Here is a 19,793-nt window from a genome sequence, read left to right as displayed (position 1 = left end):
AACTTTAATCAATTGTACATAACCGGGATTCTAAAATTAATTTATGGCAAAAATTACATATTAAATGATTCCTTTTCTTTTTCAATGTCTTAATATCAATCATTCCGTTATTTTATTCATAATTGACAGATGTTTTTTCTTTACCAACATTATTAGTGTAATAATTTCATTGTGTTGTTACTCAATTGAATTGTTCATTGAAGCAAAAAAGTAACACTTATACCCAATCAGTTTTGCAATTCACAATTACACGAATTAGGTTGACAATTTAATTTGACTCGCTTGCCAAGTTTGAAACCAAATTTTTTGTTACGTAATTAATACAAAATTAATCAAATGAAAAGTTCTAGAATTATCTGTAGAATTTAAATATGTTTATCTTGAAAAAGGTACACTTTTGAAATTTTGACTATGAACAAATAATCTTTACGGAATTCAAGTCAAAATAAATTATGAAACGATTTAATACCATGATAAACGTAATACATTTTTACTTAAAGAACTATAAAAAATATAAATAAGCCAGATGATAATTTTTAGGGCCTCGGTCTCCTATTATATGTTATATGCGGCGTCCGACTTGAGGGTCAACGTTCTGATCGATACCTGAACGCCAGGCACGGCGTCAGCGGTCAATACATTTCATACGCGAACGACAACGTCTTGTTCACAAGTAATAGCAATCGACAAACAGTGCTAGCTTGTAGTCGTGTGGTATAAAATGGATATAAATTCGATACTTTTGGTTAGGCGCTTATGTTACTTGAAGAGGAGATAGATGAAGCAAAACTCAGAGCAACAAGACCCCGATTACTTATGAAGAGGAAGAAAGAAGGATGTTTCCAGTTTTTGATTATGAAGCACTAGAAAGGCAACACTACTAAATTTATTAAATATTTTCGTGTCAATCAAGAACAAATCAAACAACCTTAAAGCTAGTGTAGTTGCTTGTCACTTTTATTGTATAATGCACAATAACATTGGACTGATCCAATCAATAATTCGCTTTTTCTTTATAGAATTTCGCCAGATACGACGTTTACACTGCAATGGTTCGAAATAATTAGAGACGCGACGTAAAGCTTTGAAAGCCATCTACAGTGTCCAAACGCCAGCATCAGCGTGTGAAAGAGGCAAAAGAGTACATTTCTATAGTAAGAGATGTACAGAGGCGTACGGTGTGACGCTGTACGCAACCGACAGCGTTTATAGGAGATCATAGCCTAAGAAGCCCCGGCCCCACATTTGCATTATACAAAATATAAAAATATGTATATATAATACAATTTTTCTCTGGCCGGGATGAAAAGTTCGTTTTTCGTCACTGATATGCAGGTCAAAAGTGGCGTATTCTCTCCCGGGAAGAATTTTCTTTTGCTTCCGCTATCATAGGGCATCCTCGCCCTATGATAGCACCTCACCCTATGATACCACCTAGGTGCGTAATGTAATATTTTCAATTACAAGAAAAAAATAGTGTATTATACACCGGAAAAATACAACCTCAAGCTAAAATGTACTACTTTTGTCCATCGTATAATAAACAACTATTTGTCTTTATTGCCATTAATTATTCAAATTCATTGAATGTGATAGCGACCATATGAGGTAGACAATACAGCATCAAATAATGGAAAAAAAAATTCAAAATTTGTCCAATGTCAAAGGGTTATTATAAATATGTTTAAGTGCCTAAGACGAAAATATGGAGGTCAGTCAGAAACGGATTCAACAATTACTTTAATTCCATATAATGAAATTTATCATGTTGTACAAGTGATATATTATACACAAAAATAGAAGAAAATTCATGACGCAACTAAAGATTTTACTCAACGAATAGTGTATGACTTATATAAAGCCAATGTAGTGTCAAAATCTGACATGATTTAGAACATAAAACAACCTCACAAACATATAGTTCTTCCAATATCAATTGCAGATGATAAAAATCATTGCCGACTATTTTGTTTGATCTACCATAGGCGTAGATACCTCATTTTATAAATTTATTATTTTTATAAATACTTTTAAAAATATGTATATCTTATGCGAGAAAGTAATCGTTCAAAGGCAAAGGAATTATTATAAATTGGACGGCATTATACGTTATTTAGACAGATGCACTTAATTGTAGTCCTACTAGGAACTTAAAACAAAATCATTATTATACCTCGTTAACTTGCTACAACTAAACCTTAAATTATAAAACATAAATAGACGAGTGAAATACACCTGCCTATAAGGGAGTTTGGTTTAAACAAGGTACCACACGTGAACTTTTTGTACCCCATTCATTTTTTTTTTCTGGAAAACTAAATTTCAAAGCAAAAACCTTAAACAAAAATAAATTCTTTGCCAATAAAACCAATAAAAATTTCAATTTCAAAATATCTTTATAAATAATTATGGTAGTCAGAATCATCAGAACTAGTGTCATTTTATAACATATTCAAGACAGTTTTTTCAAAGCTCTTGGCGTTCTGCTGCTAGAACTTTCTTTACGAGTTCTACAACCTCTTTACCGTCTTTGCTTCCAGCGTTTACAATTATAATGCGTTTCTTTTTGGATATTTTCATTGGTACAGTGGAGATGAGTCCTCATAGACTGACGGTTTGTTAGATGTTTACCGAATTTTATACGGGGAGTAAACATTATTTTTCATTTCTTAATTTGGTATGAGTGCCGTGCGTATTTATGAAATATTGATTTTTCCTCGTATAACTGTCTTCTGCAATTGATATTGGATATGAATAATTGAAATTCTTTATTTCTTCTCCAGCAAATGGTGTTCATGGCAAATGAGATTTTAATTTTTTTTTTAAATTTATATTAAAGTTATTTTTGGAAAGCTTTAATAATCTTATATCATTATTGTCTTTTATAATACATCTTAGTTATTTTAACAATGGGTCGCCACTGGTAGAATAGTTTGCTACTTTTTACTTTTACTGGACTTCTCCTTTAAGTGAGAATAGGACTACTGTAGTATAATATTCAAATACAAAACAAAAATCAAACCCAAATTCGTAATTAACGGTTAGTTAGAATTGCATAGTGTAGTCAATAATTGCTTTTTAGGTTAAAACTTTTTAGTCGGCTCCTAAAAATATGGTTGAGGTGTCATTTGATTCATAATCGCATGTAGAATATTTTTGAAAAAATTAACGATGCATTAAAGAATTGAGATACAATGAAAAATGCTAAGACTTATTTGTTCTTTATCAAAGAATAAATTGACCCTAAATTTCCGCTTTTCGAATCTTTTTTCAGATTCAGAATATCTCAAATAGTTTTTGAGATACAAGAAAAAAGCAAACCCCCTTTTTTAGTTAATTGTTTATAACTTCTGTAATTTTTGCGAGCACATCTTTAATTTTTTCAACTACTATACAGAGCATATATACTATATACTATACAGAGTAATGCGTTCATGATCACCGTATAGGGCTTCATCAAATATAGACTCATTTAAAAAAAGACAGCATGGCAATTTTTACATTTATCTAGGTACTTTATTATATTCGCAACAATATATGGGGCAATTGAGGTTAAGTATATGTTGATAAGATTAATACCACTTCATATTTTCCTGGTCATTGTTTTCGTGACATGATAATGTTCTTTTTAATCTTATGATAATCATAATAGTTAAGTAGTAGCCAAATATATCGTTAAAGAAGAGACGTTTTCTTAACTGATATATCTGACACACTCTAACTGACATATCGCAAAATTAGTTTTGTCACTTCTACGTAATAATCTGGATAAAGTTCAAGTGAATCATGAATTCTCCATGTATGTTCAATTCTTCATCGTAAATTGATTTCCCAAATAATTGTTATCTTGTCTTGTATTCTGTTGATTCCGACGACATACATGAATAATAATTATTTCATTTTAGCATATGAAACAGACTTCGTGTGGTTAAAACATTCGGTTATTGCTTTTTCACGTTCATCTAATTCTACATTGGCGTCGAGTGTAATGTTCGTTTATTTTTAAATAAACTTTGCTCATTCGTTACTTATCAACTATCGAGCCTCCTGTGAAAAACTTGTACGTATGTAAATGTAAATAAGATTATACGGTGAAAAGTGTACCTGACCTGGGCGAGAGATGGCGATAGTTTCTTGAAAAATACCACTATATATTAGAAAGGACACAATCTATACAGCATATGTTTCTTGTTTGACAACGTCTCGTTGTTTAGTATTTGTTTAGCAGCCATCAATATTAAATGTTTTCAGTGAATTCGTAAATATGGAAATAATTGGTCTTCTTTATGTGATACGATACTTTTATTTGAAAGAAATCAGTCCAATCAACATAAAAGTTAAACTAGATTCTACTCTGGGTGAGACTACTCGTTCGTTATCAACAGTAAAATGTGGTCAACCAAATGAGGTGACGATTCTAGAAATTTTGAAGAAAATCCACAAAGCGAAACCTACTGGATGATCGTCGACTGAAAGTGCGCGATCTAGCAGACAAAGTAGGCGTTTAAAAAAGTGCGGTACATCGCATAATAAATGAAAATTTGGACATGAGAAAGCTGTGTTTGGCAACGTTTCACAGAAATAAAAAAAAAACAATAAAAACACCGGACTGGAAAGAGTGAACAGGCTCCAAAGAAGGCAAAGACCGTTCCATCTGTAAGCAACGTTTGATTAAGAAATCAAGTAAAAATGGCCGCATTTGGTTATGAAGAAATTTTTTTTCCATGAAAACAATGCACCAGCTCACACATCCGTTATTGCAATGGCCAAAATTAATGAATTAAAGTTTGAATTGCTACCTCATGTACCGTATTCGTCAGATTTAGCCCCCTCGGATTATTTTCTATTACCAGACTTGGCTCGGTGGTCAAAGTTAATGGCTATTTTGAGCTTGACGATTCTTATTATAAAAAGGGTATCGAAGTTATTAAACATCCCTGGGAAAAGTGTATGGAGCTAGAAGGAGATTATGTTGAAAAATGTTGTGTTTTCTTTATTGGGCCAGGTACTTCTGGGACCATCCTCGTACTATGAGCATAATAGATGGTTTACCAAAACATGGGCGACGGAAGACAAAAAATTCACTTCATTCCAAAAATGTTTGCTCTTGCTCAGGTTGTAAGATTGTCTGCATACTTTGCTGCAGTACGGAGAAACAAACTTTGATAACTTGGTTGAAAATCATCGTAAAGACAAGCATTAAAGTACGTTGTATTTCTTACAACCTCCAATTTATTTTTCTATCGAAGTTTATTGGAAACGCTGCCGTAGAACGGGTTTTTTATTAATTTTTAATAGTATTAGTGACAACAAATTAACCCAAGTACGGAGATTTGCCGTAGAAACGAAACAATTATTTTGACAAATCTCTATTTTTTGACTCGAACAAATTTCTAGGAGTTCAACAGTAAAAGCTGAAAATAATCTTTATTATGAGTTTCACACGAAAAGTTAAGGCATCAATTTGAAGCTCTGGGTCTAAGTTTTGTGCATGATTATAAATAAAATAAGCCAGTGAAAGAACGTCAAGTTGCTGCTAAACGCAATAAAAATCAAGAAAATACTCGTTCTTAAAGGCATTGACTCCACATTGGTGAAGATTTCCGAAATATAGAAACAATATTTCAGATAGAGAAATTACATCTACACAGGCAACTAAAATCAAGGAAGGAATCAGGGCCTCTACTTTTCCATTACGAGACTACTCTAACTCTAGTAGTTGTTTCGAAACCTGAAGTCTATGAAGCATTCAAACTGATGTAAATTAAGTAGAAGACAGCAATGTGCAACTTTGTAGCGGGGGTCAAATTACAGTTTTGGATCGCGGACCGAAGTGACTAGATCGCAAGTTAATGACGAGTTACATTGTTTTCAATTCTTATAAAAGAATCGAAAACCTTAAAAGTATTGAATAAGTCGTCCAAGATCTTTTTGATTTTATTCCTGGACGAATGGACGAAGACGAGAGGAGAGAAATCAAACCAATATATTGACATCACAGGATATTCCAGTATAGATAATCAGGCGATATGCTTTCTCAAAATACATTATTATTTATTAATTTAACTAATATAACTTTTTCTGTTAGCTAGATCTGCATCAAAAGATTATCGTCTGCATACAAAACTGTTTGTTCAGCAATGCGCTTTGAAAAATCATGTACAAACAAAGAGTGTATAAATAAAACGATAACATGGGACCTTGAACCTATTTTTGCTTAAGTTTTAAATGAACTTTTCAAATGTTACTTTTATAACTATCAATTTTAACTCAATTCTGTGTTGATGAATTGGAATCTTTTTGATGACTTTGTCAATAATTCAGTCAATCAACAAAGTAATTTAGGTATAATTAAAAGTTGCGCTTTCCAAAAATATCTAAAGGCCAATATTGTACCTATCCGAAAACACTACAATTCTCACGAAAGTGAAAGTTCATTTAAATTCTTATTTACTCATACGTATCGATTATTAATAATAAATATTGACATTTTTATTTCATAATATTAATTACTGACCTAACCCGGAACTGTTAAGTAATCGTTTAAAAAAAATGTGAATGAATATGAGGGTTGTCTGAAAAGTTTTCGACCCCAACCTGAGTTAATAATTGCTATCATTCAGGCGTTTACGTATGTAAGTGCAATTTTACGGTTAGGAAACAGGAAAAAGTAGCTGGAGGCCAGATCTTGTGGTCCACTAATTCGAAGTATGTACAGTTCGTGAATTTTATCCATGCCGATCACGGGAATATCAGAAGATGGGTTATCATGATGGAAAAGCTCAAATGTGGTCGCTTTTTCTACTTTTACGTTATTAAGGAATGAGGCGTAATATTTTAATCTACTAACACAATCCAAAAAAAGTAGTGATGGATCCAGGTTTCAGCTACAGTTAGGAATCGACGGAGAAAATACTACTTATTTTACTTGAAACGCTTTCGGTCCAAAGTGAGCTAACGTGGCACTCAATGCGTGGATAGCTTACTCATGCATAATTCTTCAGTCAGTATATGTTGAATCCGATCTTTTTATTTGCCAATAGCCTCTTTTATCTCTCTAATCTTAGTCCTATGGTCATCTAGTACCATATGGAAATTTTTAATACTATATCGCAGGTTGTGGCAGTTTTTGGCTGTCCCGTAGCTTCGTCATCAGTCAAGCTGATACGGCCATGTTTGAATTCAGCTGTCCAAAATTTTACGGTGGTGAATGATGGTGCAGACTCTTCGTACATGTCTAACTCTTTCATTGTCTTTCAAAAACATATATTCGAAAAGATCTCCATACGATAAATCTTCAGAACGATTCACTTATATCATTGGCAAACATAAACTCAAAAATTGCTGAAATTAGTGCCATTTATATTGACTACTACTACTCAAATCCAAATTGATTTTTGGCCTCCCCAACAAGTTGCCTCTATAATTTTTTATCCTCAGTTATGTCTACTTCTCCATTAAGTCTCCTTACATCTTCACTCTCTTGGTAATTCCATCTTGCTCTTGGTCTTCCCAGTGAACGCCTCTCTTCTGGTTGACCTCTCCACACTCTTATTATTGTTGCCTCTTCATCCTTTCTTCGTACATGGCCTAGCCACAGTATCTGGTCGTCTGTACCTGATTTCTGTTTTTCAATATTCTCCATACTCCTCCTTCGAAAACTGGCTCATATATCCTCCACAACATTTTATTTTAAAATGTTATTAACTTCTTCTGGGTGTGTTTTGTTAGTGTTCAGACCTCAGCTCCATAATATCAAACTGGCTGTATTATGACTGTGTGGTCCCAATTTTAATGTTTTTAACGATGCCTGCGGTAGTTCATGGTTAGAAGAGAACCACTTGCGGATCTATACGAAGTAAGGCTGCTTTCTACCAGTCTTCGACGCATTGTATCTTAATTTATAAGGTAATTATAGCAATGAACACATTCTTGCTGTAATGCAGTACTTGTAGTGAAACAATTTCTTAGGACCTGCATTATCAAAATCAGATGGTTTTTGATATGAATGGGTGGTTACATTATTGTATATAATCCTGCAGAGACGTGACTGGATTGAACTTAAATTTGAAGAATGTATTTGGATGAACAAGGTTGCTCCTGTAACGTCTGATGATTTGAAAGCGTCAGTTAATATGATATAGTGGTTATGATAGTTTTTTATTTCTTAAAAAAAAGACTGTTCAATCAATTTAATTGGAGCTCCAGTTTTTTTTTGAACATATTAAGGTTTTTACAATTTTGGAAGCTTCGATGATAATCATGCTGAACACACTGTTTCACTAGAACAACACTCACAAATACACTGTCTGACGCGCATTTCGAAACTGAGTTTAATCTTCCGTCTCTGAAGACGATAACTTGGTTATCGAAATACGCATCAGATAGTGTAATTGTGAATGTAAGTGTAGTGGTAGTGTAATCAGTGTATTATTTATTGGGAATAGTTGGGAAATTGAAGCTGTTGATCAATTTGCATTTAAATATTGTTCTCAAGCGGATTTCTTCCATTTTATAAGCAATACGCGGCAAAAGCATATATTGTTTACTTATTAATATTTAATAACAATCTGCCACGGCAAAAATCAAAATAAACTTATTATAGCCTCAGTTATGATGACTAAGGTGAAACATACTGTTTTGTATACCAAGGTAAACATCTTCGCTCAAGAACAACGAACGCTTAATATTCACCGCAAAGGATACGCCGAATATTTATTAATTATTTGTTCAGTTGCTTATTCAGTATAAAGTATCAACCAAAAAGTGAAACGAAAACAAAACTTTCAAGTTCAAGAAATATGCAGATACTTTTCTCAGAAATCTTTCAACCTGATTACACTGGCCTACACAAGTTTTTTAACACATTTCAAACAAATATATTTATAATGTTAGTACCTTCCAAATAGTAGTTCATTTTATGAAGGGTAATTGAATATGCATGGATTTGTGAGCAATAGTTGTAGTGTGAGTAGTAAGTTTTCATATTGTGGGTTGTTTAATATTTTTCTAAGTTTACATTATATAATAAAGTGAATGGTTCTGTATAGAAAAAACTTTAAAAACCACAATAAGTCTTACGAGCCACAGTTGTGAATTTTTTCTTAACAAGTTTTGTTATATTTGTGGAAAATTTATGGTCAAAAAGTCATTTTTTCTGAAAATGTGAAAAAGTCCAATTTCATGTATCAAGACAAAATATGGGTTACCATGTGTGGAAGAGAAAAAAGTATACAGTATTGCAGTTCAGTAGCATAGCGACAACCCACTAACCATTTTGAAGATTGTCATTTTTGCATGAGGAAAAAAGAAAAGGGTACTATCGAATATCCAAATTTGCGATCTGTCATGACACCTGTTTTTCCCAATGCATACGTACAAACATCGACAGCATCTTTGGATTGCTAATATATACTTTTGGAAAGTAATAACTCATTTTCAAGAAGCTTCGAGGAACAGTGTATCAAACTCACGCCTGGTTCCAGTTACAGCGGACCACATTTCATTATTTAAAATGAATTTAATGATTTAGTACGTGATTTGGGGTTGTTAGAGCAATAGTCAGAACTTTTTGGATCCCGTCTAAAGATTCGTTATGTGTCTGTTCTGATATTGATGATTCAATGCAGGAAGTCTGATAACAAGCATTCTTTTTGTGAATTGTATCATGGATACAACGAAATATAGTCCTGTTATCACATAATTGAAATTTAAAACCATCTATACCAGTTGCTCATTTAATGACAATGAAAGAAACCTAGAAAAATATACGCCTCTTTTTATATAAAACAGATTAAAATAGCTACAAATGGCACTTTTAGCAGGACTTCAGGGAAGATATACGACATATTGTTCGTTTTTACTTAATAATTTCCCATTTAAAATTATTTAAATTTAAAAACATTGTACAAATGTAACCCAGACAAAGATAGTGTGTAAATTAAACTCACCCCCGATGCGAACCATTGTGATATTTTAGTCATTTAGTTGAAGGATACAAAAGCTCCTTATTTTTACCCTCCATTACCAAATTTTTATCTTATATTAATATGACTGAAGAATCAAAAATATAGCTATTCAATATTCAAGGTTTATTGTATTCATTAAGATTTATGGTACACGATCTTAATGGGTACCCACATCATTGATGTCATTCCAGGTTTCCCTTGGACACTTGAGTATCAAAGTATGTACTTTATTTTGTATCGATGTGGCTCTAAAAACCATATATATAATATAGATAATTATAACCTTTCATACAATAGGAATTTTCAGTATTTAAGAGTGGTCTGTAAACAGATCGAGGTCTTAATATTCTGGCGTTAATTCGAGTATGGTCGTGGGATTATTGAAACCACGTTTAACTACTTGTTTTTATCTGATAAATAGTTTAATTCTAAGTAGTTTTGATGTTTTAATACAACGAATATGGTCAACCATCATGGGTTAGGGCGAAGATACATTACAGGGTTATTATCATGATAATATCTAGCGTGATTACGAAACCATAAACCAAACGCTTCAGTAAAAACAAACTTTCTCCAATTAATTTTTTTTACATGACAACACCGCACCGCAGCTAGTAAACAACAACCAGGAAAAATATTTTTGCATATGAAACAAACATCGCACATTGCCAACAATAGAGTTGAGTTTTTTAACGTTGAACTCGATGAACTGTTGCACACGAGTGTCTCATGCGCTGCCGTGTGTAAAGATTGAATACTGTTGTTTACTATTTTATATATCAATATTATCGTGCAATTTTGTTACGAGAAATGTAGGATCGTGTGCAATTACAGTACAACGTTTAAATTAAAAAAAAATTATAAAGTCACAGAAAAGCTACATTGGTTTACTTTGATGAAAAAATATAGCGATTAAGTCAATTCATAAAAAAATGTTTCGATTTAATCTTTAGGTACAGAAGCCAGAAGTACTCATGATACAATTTTGTATGCTGATATCAATTTATCATAAGATAATAAAAGCTGCCAAAGATATTTATTATAATAGGAGACTCGCCTATTCGTACGTGTGGTGCGACTCAATTGGAGAGAGCTGTTAGATATTTAGTCGGACTAAACAGCAGGATTCCTTCCTTATTCATCTTTGAATCCGTTAGTACGCACACTTCTCCAATTTCAGAAAGGACGTTGCGTAGTCCACGTTCAGAATTAGTTAAAAGCTCAATATTTTACAATGTAAAAAAATGCACAATCACTTGCCAATTCAAATCTGTATCTTTATTTAGTAATTTTTATGTTTGTTTTTTAGTTTTTAGAAGCTTTTGTCTACAAATTGTAACAATTTTTTGACAATAAAACATTTCTCTCTCTCTTTCTCTCTCAACCAATTGATAACTTGGAATATTTATTGTACTTGTCAATCATCAAACAACTTTATTTTTATATAAGAATAATTCAACAAAACTTGATGCAATGATGCATTTTTTTGCTTTTTAACAACTATCTTCAAAGTTTGATAGAGTATACCTAACAGAAAAAAGCAAAGGAACACCTTCAAAATGTATTCATACCAACTGTATTCGCAGTGCATTTATAACTTGAATGTTTCAGAAACAAATGTCGATGAATAATAGGAAAAGGGCGTGATGCAGCGTATTCATCACAATAGTCAATATATTTTTCAGTAATACATTACAATACGCCTTATTTTGGTTTTAGTTTTTAAAATTTGTGGAATAAATGATTTATCTATTGATCTAATAAATTACACAACTCTTCAGGTCAGCAAACTCCATATATTTTAAAAATAAATCATAAGACAATTATTTAGGAGAATTTTGTTTTCTGATTAATATACGTATGCTTTAAATGATAAATAAGTCAACAAGTCTATGTTGAACGGATGAGCATCTACAGTAGATGATTGAAGGCTTTACTATACACCCAGAAAAATGTTTGGGAAGAGATTACAGGATATCAAGTTATGGGACCTGTTCGTGAGTATCTCGATGCTGCACCGACAAGGGTTAAGTAGAAAGAAACCTATTATATGGCCATCGATACCCCCCGATCTCAATCCTTTGGACTTCTTTTTATGAAAATAATTAAAAATCAAAGTTTTTAAGAGTGAACCATGAAATGTTAAGGTGCATTTTTTAATTGGTAAATCAACAATCAACAACGATATTTCACTCTAAATTAAGATGCCCTGTGTACATTATTTAATAATTAACGATGGTTAATATTTTTAACGTACAATTCCGATAATTAGATGAATCAATAGATCACCTACTACATTAATATCAAAATACAATTCGTTTTAACTCTTATTTTCCATCCTTAATTGTCATATATTAATATGGGGAAAAGAAGGAAGTATCCATTTCAAATTATGGTTACATTAGGTAATTCAATATTTTTGATTTCTTTTCTAAATGGCAAAACAGACAAGTTCATTGAAGTTTCCTTCTACCTTTTTTTATCTACCACTTGAGAAAATTAGAATTTGCAATAATATACTGCTAAGCAGATTTTTTCAGTAAAATTCAAATGTAGCTCTTTTTCTATCCTTTCCAATATAAACAGGAATAAACAGTTTATAATTACTACTGTTTATTGTTGGTTGATAACTAAGGTGATTCAGCATAATCTAACATGGTCAATTCATAACAAATGTGATAGTAATTATTATTGTCAGAATATCAAAGAGTAATGAACTGATTAGAAACGTCAAAATGCAATTTCACTGAAATACTTCTATCTATTTTATATTTAAAATGTGATGGTTATTACTTTGTTCATGAAACTGCTCCCCTTGCTTTGGTCATTACTCAAACTTTTCCACTCCGAACATATACCTTATAGAGGCTTAAAAAACAACTTTTTATTAAAACGAAAAAATTAATTAATTAATAAAAATAATTAATAAAAATTAACGAAAAAACGGACAAGGAGAAATTCAATTAGGACATTATATTATACAAAATAAATATTATCTATTTATATATTAACTTGCATTAACAAGGTGACACAAATATTCTATATATATATATATATATATATATATATATATATATATATATATATATAGTATGAGTTTATATACTCAACAAGTGCTGCAGGGACACACCTTTAACATAGGTAGGGAAAAGAAGAAAATCATCATTTTTGTTTTTACATTGTTTCACTTTCATCTCTACAGACTAAATACTCTATCTCCATATTAAAAATATTTTACAACCAGTTAAATCCCGATATACAATCTAAAAGAAGTGTTGACATGAACGGATCCATATGATCCAAAATTTATTCAAAATATTTTTGCTCGTCTAGAACTACTACTGAACAAGTACTTGAAATTGATGCTGTCGAAACTTAATTTCCATATCGCTCATGGTCCAGTAGTTACAGTCTAGTGTGTAATCTCATTTAGTTAATTAAGTAAAGAAATTTATAAATTATAACATAATAATTTGTGTAAAGATGTCTAATGTTCAAGATAGGATGGTTTTCCAGATATTACCCTATAGAGAATAAAAACAATTTTCACCAATGAAATAGGAGACTACAGAAAACTGCAATTTTGAGAACTTCAGCAACAAGAATCTTCCATTTATATCTTAAGATATAGATATTGTCTTATTTTCCATTTGCTTTATCTGTACTAAAACTAATCCCATCCAATTCCATATTGTATGGTAAAAACTAATATCTTCTCAATATTCAATATCGAAACAATTTCAAATTAGCATTTAACTTTTCTTTTAATGTGTGGTAATACATACTGTAAGTTAGAATTAAAAGTGACAATGATTTTAACCATATGAAAATGCATTATCCTTATTCTCAAAATAGGCACTGATCGCAAGATCCAGATAACAGAGGTTGCAATGTACAGTTTCATTTTTAGAAAAATGTTACCTAATCTATACATTTTGTATGGGTATTTTAATTTTTAAGAAAATACGAAGTTGATAGTATTTATGCACTACTAGCTTTAGAATCTTTTTCAATGGTATAAATTCAATCGAATATGACAGGATAAGAGTTATCTGACCTCTCGAAATAAAAATATTCATTAGGTTTCTAATATTTTTTCTCTGTGATATATAGTCTTACGAAAACTCAACTATATGTTTTGAAAGAGGAAGAAAAGCATACAGAAATAACGAAATTAGTGATTAAGATGGAATTTCTGGAGCCGTTGGTGATATTCATACTTCAAAGACTGAAGGTAAACGGTTTACTTACTCTCAGACAGTGTAATTGTGAGTGTTGGTGTAAAGTGTATTCAGTATAGAAACTAGTGATTGATTGTCTTTAAGCACAAAAGCCTCATAATTCAACTGCTGTTAATTTTAAAATCCCTTCATTCTATTATGGTTCTGTTATCTTAACTACAGTATTATAAAACAATGGTGGTTTGCTTGATAAAAGTCAAAATTTTCTTGCATATTTGCAACCATAGAGAATATTTATTTAAATGCTACCATTGATAGAAGGATATATTGTTCATTTTTTTCTATATCAAGTTTTCAAAATATTGATAACACCACTTGGTATTATTCATAAGTAATTACAAAAGTCCAATATGTTCCAATATTATTTTCTATTACGTCAAGGTATGAATATGAAAGTTTTATCTGAAAGATATTTGAAGTAAACCAGTGATCAGAAAAAACTAGAAGGTCTTCAGTTCACTAAACCTTAAAGCCTTTCAACCATCCATTACTGTCACAAATGATCATTACTGCAGATAGTAGTGCTTTCTATTTCATTATTAAACTGCTCATTTAAATGATTTAATTTCATACATGTTTTATACTTGTTGAAGAAAATTTAATTGTTTAATTTAGTCAGTAACACTTGTCTGTAATAATTCCCTACATGATAGACCCAGACTAATAATTTGTTACTGGATTTTCCTATGCTAAAATCTAATGATTTCTGACTTTTGTTAATGAATACATAATCTTTCATTTTTTGCACTTTTATACATTGGTTTATTGTAGAGAAGTTTGTACCCACAGAGAAAAACATGTTTGAACCAGTACAAACCTGGTGAATTCCTGTACACCTAAGATCTATTGAGTTACTACTCGTATATCCCAATGGAAATATTAACAAAGAATCGATTAATTTTAGAAATATAGGAAATCGTAATGCATTTGTAAAAAGCTATTGAAATTACAAATAGACAATAACCTACATTAAAATCTGAGAAGCATTATAAAACTTGATTTTTGAATATATGTGTTGAATGAAATTATATTTTTATTTATTATTATTTATCAGATAATAGTTTAATAAACAATATTTGCCTAATTAATATAGAACAAAATTAATTCTAACCTCCTTGCTTCAAATTGTCGGATTGGTCAATGGGAATGACAAGGAGCGGCAAAACTCCACTGAGTCCAACAAGGAGAGAACCAAATATGGCCCAACACCAAGGAACATATTCTAGAGCACAAATCCAATCCGGCACTAAATCCTTATAGGGATCTTCAAAATTTGTGCTATTATTGTCTGTTGCACACACGAAAGCGTTTCCTAGCAATGTCATTTTGTTTACAAAGCGAGAAATTTAATTTATAATCACCCACGATCTCACCGATAGTGCTTGTGAATTGTTGTTTTTATGCCGACTAATCTACACTGAGATTGAGCCGAGCATGAGATATAGTCTATTATAATATTATGAAACTCTCATTAACGAGCACTCATCTTATACGACACGTTTGATAGTTCATAACAAATATTCTTGGATAGTAACTAGAACTCTAACGTGTTTTTGACGGATAAATCCCCTCCACTCACGCGGCGATCATCTGGTGAGAAGGAATACGTATGTCCCATTTATTCCACCACAGTAAGAACAGCGCTAACACAGGTTTCTGTTATTAAAGACCGTTCGATGGTGACAAGAGTATTTGCGTCAGATAAAAGACTACCGAAGTTCTAATAGACATAATTTATGTAAATAAAGCATGGTTTGACAGTCACGATGTAGTAAATTTCGATTGGATAGACAATAATAAAAATTTCTGTTTGAATGGGCCATGTTCTAAAAGGAAACGCATTATAAAAGTAAATGCTGGAAGCAAAGACAGTTTCGTGCCTAATGCCTTATTAATATCTGCTAACAAAATTAGAAACTGTGCTGATAGCAGAATTATTTGAAAAGTGGTTTAATGAACAGCTTTTACCTAACATTCCACCACTATCAGTAATCGTTATGGACATCGCATCCTATCACTCGTGGCAACTCCTTAAGATACCAAATAGTAGTAGTAACAAAGTTCAAATTTTAGCATTTATGTCTGAAAAAATATTCCCAATCCTGTCAGCGATCGTAACAAAAAATTGCTTACTGTTATTAAAGGTCTAAAGTTGGAGGAAATTTATTATATTGACAAGCTGTGTTATACTCTTCCCAGACTACCTCCTTACTCTTGCAAATTCAACCCTATAGAGTTGATGAGGGCAAATGTAAAACGAAAATTACGAAAATGTAATCAGTCTCCAAAATTGAGTAAAGAGGTTGTAGAGTTCGTAAAGAAGGTTCTAGCAGCAGACCGCCAAGAGCTTTGGAAAAACTGTGTTAAACATGTTATAAAATGACACTAGTTCAGATGATTCTTACTACCATTTACCAATTCACGTCTGGTACCCTGTTTAAACCAAACTCCCTTACAGGCAGGTACATTTATAATGATTCTATTACCTTTTAACGAATACTTTCTCGCATAAAATATACATATTTTTAAAAGTATTTATAAAAATATTAAATTTAGACAATAAGGTATCAAAGCCTATGGTAGATCAAACAAAATTGTCGGCAAGGGTTTTTATAATCTGCAATTGATATTGGAAGAACTATAAGATGATTTTGTAATAGCGTCTATCATAAATTATACATCTTTCCTCACTCATAAAATTTCACTACTAAACATATATGTTGAGAGAATTCAAGTATGAAATGTCGAATCAGAATTATCTATTATTTGAAATTGGTGGAATGCACTTGCTTTTATCCGTACACGTCACAATGTTTCCAGTGTTGCCGGCTATCAAAAATATAAGATATTATTAATATGTGGTTAACTACGCAGTTTGATTTTTATATTAATTATTGAATTCTTTAAATTCCGATAATTGATAGATACCATGATTTAAAGAAATAACTTGAAATAATATATTTGATTTTTTTTCTACTATTTCATAAAAATATAAGATGCATTGATAATTGAAAATAAGGATATATGTTCAAGGACGATATTATTCAGTATAATTATAAACACAAGATTATGTTATATAAACAAATCAAGTTAAAAAATTAGTGTTAAGAATATAAACATAAAGAAAACAAAAAATATGTTTTTTTCTGGAGCTTATTTAAATAGGCTATAACCGTAAATAAATCCACGCTTAGATGCAATAGGGAAGTGATAATATTTTCAGGTGATATAGATATTTTATCATGTTTCAGGGTCAATAACTGATTGTTTTATTTTGTTCTTGGAATGGCTTTTATATATTTATATAATTTTTTGTATGTGTTTTAAGGCACTATTTGATTGTGTGATAATAAAAGACAGTGTAGAAAATCAAGGTATCGATAAAAAACATGTGGTAACAAAAATACATGCTATAAAAATGGCGGCTAAGCAGAGACTACGGATGTGGTTCATCTATACTTCACTTAGCGCCAAACAATTCCACTGGTCAATTCCTACACTGTTGCCAGTATTGTCAATTCTACTTTAATTTGAGCTCTACAATAAGTTTGAAAGTTTGAAATTGAAATGTGCTAATACTGAATTTTATTTCTAAATATTTACTATGATTACTTTAAAAGAAGAAAGGTTAATAGACGTGATAATGCCGTCCAAGCATAAATAAATATTTTTTCATGTAAATACCTTTAAATCGTTTAATTAGATATACGGCATTTGAATTTAGATTCGTAACAAAGCATTACATACTTTGTAACGTTTTATTCTATGAATCATATTAGTAAAAAGTAAAACAAATATACTTTTGTTTCAGGATCGTTTTAAGTTCATTTGTGTAGGTATATAAATGAATCGGGTATAATGATGTGCGTGTTTATTAGACCATATCTTTGAGCTTTTTTGATTTTTTTTTCTCCAATACAACTTCGATTTATTCATTATCCTTTATTAATAACTATAATCAATAGCCCAACTAGTTAAATACTACCTAAGTTCTGAAATGAGCATGCGCAGGTGTTGTTAAGGAATATGAACAGTTATAACGGGGGCAAGTTGTAATTGATAACTGATGATATACGAAATGAATGTAAACATGACGTATGAATGGTTGCCTATCTACAGATTCGAATCGTAAATCCATATATGTAATAATCCTATATGGACAGTTCTTAAGGGAAAAAACGTCTCTACGTTACGGTGCCGACAGTATTAATTTTCTCTCTCGTTCGGGACAATTTCTCTATACTGCGCATGCATAGTGCGCGCAAAAGATGCGCAGATCTAACTGAAGTGCTCGGAGGAGAGAAAGAACGATACACTATTTGTTTCACTTAGTCGGAACACCTTCCAATTATATAAACTGTCCATATAGAAATATTACATATATGTGTAATTCGAACATATCAGGAGCGTGGGGTAGATTTAGAGTGAGATGTGAGGAAGAGGTGGATGGAGTGAGGTTAACCCTAGTGAGGAAATATTAAAGATCAGTAAAAGGTTTATAAGAGTTTTAGCATTGAGGACTAGAAGTAGTGATGAGTAACTAAGTATGATTACTGGTTAGTTAAAGGTTTAGTAATTGAATATTTAATCAACTCGCTCCTTCTTTTGGTGTTGAAGCACCACTGTCGAGCCACTAAATCGAACAAAACGTTTTTGAACAGTCAAAAGATCGAATTGATGGGTCATTCGTCGTATAGTCCTTGTGGCATCCAATAATTTCTTCTTATTTCCGCAGATAAAAAATAAATTGCGAGCTCAACCCGAAGAAGCGTTCAAATCACATGTTTTGGAGGTACCTCAATCGGAAGAGAAAAAATGCTTAGACAGATGGTTCAAACACATGCAAAAGTGTATTGATCTTGATGGAGAATATTTGAAAAACAATAAAGTCATATTCAATTATAAGTATTTGTTTTTATTTGTCTTCCTGGAAACTTAAGTAGCAACCTTCGTAGTGAAAGTTTAAAAAAAGCAAATTTGTGCAAAAGTGGAAATCAATCATAAAGGCTTACATTGGATGATTTCTTATGATTATTGGTTTGCAGAATTTCGTCATGATCTTGCGTCCATCAGTCATGAATGTCGAGAAAGTCAGCCAAAATCAATGCTGTACGCAACATGATTAAAGAAGATTGTGATATGACTTACAGACAGATAGATGCATAAACTTGATCAAAAAACGCGACTTTTTCTTGTTCTCTATTGCAACAACACCACGTTACTCCAAAATCAGCTTCAAAGTAGTCAAAATTTTTCAATAATTGGTTTGAGCGTATGCAAAAATGTATAGACCTCAAGGGCGAATACTTCTAAAAGTAATGGAACATTTTGTTTCGAACTTGTTTGTTCCTGAATCACTTTTTGTGAATTTGTGAAGGCAACCCTCGTATTGGTGAGAGTCACCAATAATTCGAGATTAATTTTTAGTTTAAATTTAGTGGCAAAAATACGTTACTCATTAATTCTTACTAATACTCCATGATTTTTTTAAGACCAGTAATGGTCAAAAAAGGAACAATCAATAGAAGAAGAATATAATGGAAAGGGGGTAAAATTTTATATTTTCCAGAAGAAACATTTCAAT

At 31.6% G+C, this 19,793-nt stretch overlaps 1 protein-coding gene across 1 annotated transcript in view; it reads right to left on the bottom strand.

The window, feature by feature from the left end:
• LOC130900620 (zinc transporter ZIP13 homolog) overlaps positions 1-15,845 on the bottom strand; it is a 37,017-nt gene extending 21,172 nt beyond the window's left edge. The window contains exon 1 of the mRNA XM_057811340.1: positions 15,321-15,845. Coding sequence (XP_057667323.1) covers positions 15,321-15,534 — 214 coding nt within the window. The 5' untranslated portion in view covers positions 15,535-15,845. The remainder of the gene's footprint in view (positions 1-15,320) is intronic.
• Between the last annotated feature and the right edge of the window lie 3,948 nt (positions 15,846-19,793).

This window comes from Diorhabda carinulata, chromosome X, assembly GCF_026250575.1.
Source record: "Diorhabda carinulata isolate Delta chromosome X, icDioCari1.1, whole genome shotgun sequence".
Taxonomy (NCBI): Eukaryota; Metazoa; Arthropoda; class Insecta; order Coleoptera; family Chrysomelidae; genus Diorhabda; species Diorhabda carinulata.
This window is presented reverse-complemented; position numbering and strand designations above follow the sequence as displayed.